General features: G+C 36.2%; 2 protein-coding genes across 2 annotated transcripts; both read left to right on the top strand.

Moving 5' to 3' along the window:
• Positions 1-704: 704 nt before the first annotated feature.
• Positions 705-1,582, top strand: LOC126721355 (uncharacterized). Its single transcript, XM_050424398.1, has 2 exons — positions 705-955; positions 1,126-1,582. Exons 1-2 carry the CDS (start codon positions 705-707, stop codon positions 1,580-1,582), a joined length of 708 nt encoding a protein of 235 aa, XP_050280355.1.
• Positions 1,583-2,559: 977 nt separating this feature from the next.
• Positions 2,560-3,340, top strand: LOC126721354 (uncharacterized). The gene has a single exon (XM_050424397.1). It carries the CDS (start codon positions 2,560-2,562, stop codon positions 3,247-3,249), a length of 690 nt encoding a protein of 229 aa, XP_050280354.1. The 3' UTR covers positions 3,250-3,340.
• The last annotated feature ends 801 nt before the right edge of the window (positions 3,341-4,141 follow it).

Genomic DNA, 4,141 nt, shown 5'->3' with positions numbered 1-4,141 from the left:
TCATGCTGTTATTTACGTGTAATCATGCAAACAGGATGATGTTTATTAATGATACAATTGGTGGCAGGCAAGATCTGCATATGTAACTTCTTTATTTTTTTAACATGATTTTGTAGAGTGAATTTGGCCAATCCATATATGTATAAAAGTATTGGGTGTCCCTAAAAGAGAGGCATTCAAGCTTTTTGTAAGTGCATAGGCTGACAAGATTGGAGAGTAGCATATGAGGAAGTTCTACAATATATAAGCATGACCATCACTTGTAATATATTAACTGTAGTGTTGTAGCCTTCTGGTTACCAGGAAGGCAGGCAGGCCAAAGCCCAAACTGGATAGAGGAACTTTGCCCTTTGCTGTACCAGTAGGTATGGTGTCAACACTGCTCATGCATTGCATGTCATATGCATTATTGTCCAATTCAACATGTAGTGTTCTCTTCTGCAAAGATGCTCCTGTAAGTCTGAAAGCTTAAATTAATTGGATAATGAGTTGGGAAGCAGGCAAGAGGGAGACACTGCTAAAATAATGTTGAGAGACTGTCTAGATCCAAATCAAAATCATGTTACAACTCATTGATATTTGAAAATATTGAGATTCCTATTCCACCATATCCCATCATATATATTGAGCAAATGCTAACTATGCAAAGAAAATTGCTACACAAAATTGTACATGCAACTGCGAGACATCTTTCCAGTTTAAACATGGCTTCCTCTTCTGTGAGCCAAAACTCCCTTCACCATTTTCGCTCTAACAGCTTGCCCACTAGAGCAAACCCGCTCATTTCAGAATTCAGTGACCACTTGAGCAAATTGAGATGTTCTGAAGCAACCTCTTCATCATCTACATCATTAAGCCAGAAACTAATCTGCATTCAAGATTTGCATGATTGTGTTGATAAGTTGCTCCTGTTGCCTTGCACACAAGCCTTAGCCCAAGAGCAGCATGAGAAATGGTATAATGAACTGTTAGATGGATCTCTCAGGCTCTTGGATGTGTGCAGTATTGCAAGGGATGCATTGTTGCAATCAAAGGAATGCACACGTGAATTTCAATCAACCCTGTGCAGAAGATGGGGTAGTAAAATGAACCTAGTAAGGGAGGTTGAAAATACTTGGCCTCCAGGAAGGTGGTGAAGAAGGCAGTGCAGAAGGTCTTAAAGGGTATGCAGACTAACTTGAACTCTAAGAAAAATGAAGGTCTAGGCATGGTTAGCATGTTAAAAGAGCTAGAAGCTTTAACTCTCATGGTCTTTGAATTACTCTTGACATTTATATCTGGACCAAAGTTGCAATCAAAATCAAGCAGCTGGTTTGTAGTTTCCAAGCTGGTGCACCCCAAAAGAATAGCATGTGAAGGTGAAGAAACAGATGTGAATGAATTTGAGAAGGTAGATGTGGTGTTACAATCTCTCATTAGTCACAAGACAAGCAAATCTAATTACTCAATCCATATTCAGAATGTGCAGAATTGGATGGAGCAGTTGGAGTCAAGCATTCAAGATTTTGAAGAGGTGCTTGAAAGTCTGTCAAAGCGTCTAGTCAAGACCAGAGTTTCCTTTCTCAACATCCTCAACCACTAACCCAGAAATCATCATGGGCATCCATTTTTTTTGTAAAGTAGTACAACATAATAGAGCTACTCTTTTTGTACATGTACATGAAAGAAATACAAATATATTTTGTCTTCTAATTCTAAGTCAATTCTCTAACATATATTCCCTAGTATTACAATTGAATTCTATTATAAGTGTATTCACTCCTAGTGCAAGAATGTTCATTTAAAATTAATTCTAAAATACTGGACCTCACAAAATATCACGTAATATTTTAAAGCTCATGTCCACTGTACAAATTTTTTTAACAAAGATATGGTAAATGATCATCTCACTATTTCAATCCATTAGACCTTGTGAAGTGAATAAATAGATGGAGATGGGTTGAGCCATTTGAATTTAAATTTGGCAACTTTGACTTTCTTAGTAAATTAGCCTATGGGTTCCAAATTCGTCTTGACAGTTGACACCTAAAGCTGAGCATTGAGAGGATGCAAGGCTTGAATCTGGTTAAGGACCAAGCTCCTGCACTTACAGAGTTGAACATAGAAACAGAAAAGAAAAGGCAGACACCAGAGCAGTCAATATTCCGAATGTCTCAAAGAACTGATTAATACACATCTAAAATATTTGACACTCACATGGTTAACTTGAATGATGAATACCTAAGATATTTAAACACATTTCATATATGATTATTTTATAGATTATTTTCAACACATTTCATATATGATTATCTTATGTGAGAACAGTCCTGTGATTTTAGAATTTTAAATTAAAGGATAATTAGGTTGGAGAGCTGGTGAGAGGGAAACATTGCAAAAACATTGCTAAATTGTTTAGATCTAGATTCCAATCTCAATCATGTTATGACTATTAATTTTTCAAGAGGATGAGATTCCTTATGTCTCCCTCACCTCAAAATAGATATGGAAGGGATGCCAAGGAAAATTACCAAACCAAATTGTACATACAACTGCAAAACCTCTTGTTTAAGGAAAACAATGGCAGCCTCTCCTGTCAACCCCAAATCCCATCAACACACTCACTCTAACAGTTTGCCTACTAGAACACACCCACTCATTTCAGAATTCAATGATCAACTGAGCAAATTGAGAGATTTTGAAGAAACCTCTCCATCATCAACGTCAATTTGCCAGAAACTAAAAGGCCTTCAAGATTTGCATGATTGTGTTGATAAGTTGCTCCTATTGCCTTTCACACAAGCCTTGGCACAAGAACAGCACAAGAAATGGTTTTATGAGATGTTGGATGGATCTCTTATGCTCTTGGATGTGTTTGGTACTGCAATAGATGCCTTGTTGAAAACAAAGGAATGCACACGTGAACTTCAATCAACTCTGCGCAGAAGAAAAGATAGTAACATGGAGATCGCAAGGGAGGTTGAGAAATACTTGGCCTCAAGGAAGATCCAAAAAAAGGCATTGCAAAAGGCCTTAAAAGGCATGCAAATTAAGATTAATTACAAGAACACTGAAGATTTTCTCATTATTAGCATGTTAAAAGAGCTAGAAGTTGTAACTCTCACTGGATTTGAATCCCTGTTAACTTTGTTGCTAAACCAAACTTGCAATCAAAGTCAAGCAGCTGGTCTTTGGTTTCCAAGTTGGCGCACCACAAAAGAGTGGTATGTGAGAGTGCAGAATCAGATGCAAATGAGTTTGATATGGTAGATGCAGCATTACAATCTCTCATCAGCCACAAGAAAAGCAAATCTGATTATTTTGTGCATATAGAAAATGTGCAGACCTGGCTTGGAAAGTTGGAATCAAACATTCAAGAATTTGAAGAAGAGCTTGAATGCCTGTATAGACCTCTAGTCAAAACCAGAGTTTCCCTTCTCAACATCCTCAACCACTAGCCCAATAATAGTTATGGGAAGCCATTTTTTTTCTGTAAACTATTAGAAAATCACTTCTATACATGTACATGAATGACAAATATATATTTTCTCTTCTTATTCTAAATCAACTCATTGTCTTACACTGTTTATCACTAGTGTCTTGTTACTTGACTCTCTTCCTAGAGCATTTATCCCTTTTGAGACTAGAATGTATGAAAAAAAGAAATTAATAATTCAATATGGTAAATTTTGCCATGTCAACCCAAAGTCTTGGACCAAAAGATAGCAATACGCATTTAAAATTATTTTCAAAAGCTGCAATGATTCCTACTGTCATGAGGAAGTTGATTAATTGATGCTGGAAGCATGAAGAAAGATTTATTTTATTTTAAACTTATATGATTATGTAGCCATTGTATTTTATTTTAGGTCCTAATAGTTAATTAATTAAGTTATTAGAATTTTATTTTATTAGAATCAAGGTAATTTTAATAATTTGATAATTAGGATTTTTGAAGTCAATTAAAATTAGGATAATTAATTAAGTTATTAGAATATTATTTTATTAGAATCAAGGTTGTAGGGATAAGGGCCCAGAATCATGCATTGGGCCTTGGGCCCTGTCCGAGGACGTTTGGGTGATCCGAGGAGAGATGAATAGTTATAAGAAATTCCAATTTGAAGTCCCACAAGAAAGGGACAAATGGAGGGCGGTCCGAGGG

This window comes from Quercus robur, chromosome 4 (assembly GCF_932294415.1).
Source record: "Quercus robur chromosome 4, dhQueRobu3.1, whole genome shotgun sequence".
In the NCBI taxonomy this organism is placed as follows: domain Eukaryota; kingdom Viridiplantae; phylum Streptophyta; class Magnoliopsida; order Fagales; family Fagaceae; genus Quercus; species Quercus robur.
This window is presented reverse-complemented; position numbering and strand designations above follow the sequence as displayed.

What these genes read in the sequence shown, in the direction of transcription:
- LOC126721355 (XM_050424398.1), top strand. Translation starts at nt 705, where the DNA reads ATGGCTTCCTCTTCTGTGAGCCAAAACTCCCTTCACCATTTTCGCTCT. An exon ending in CAAGAGCAGCATGAGAAATG is followed by an intron (nt 956 to 1,125) that starts GTATAATGAACT and finishes CTTGGCCTCCAG; the next exon opens with GAAGGTGGTGAAGAAGGCAG.
- LOC126721354 (XM_050424397.1), top strand. Translation starts at nt 2,560, where the DNA reads ATGGCAGCCTCTCCTGTCAACCCCAAATCCCATCAACACACTCACTCT.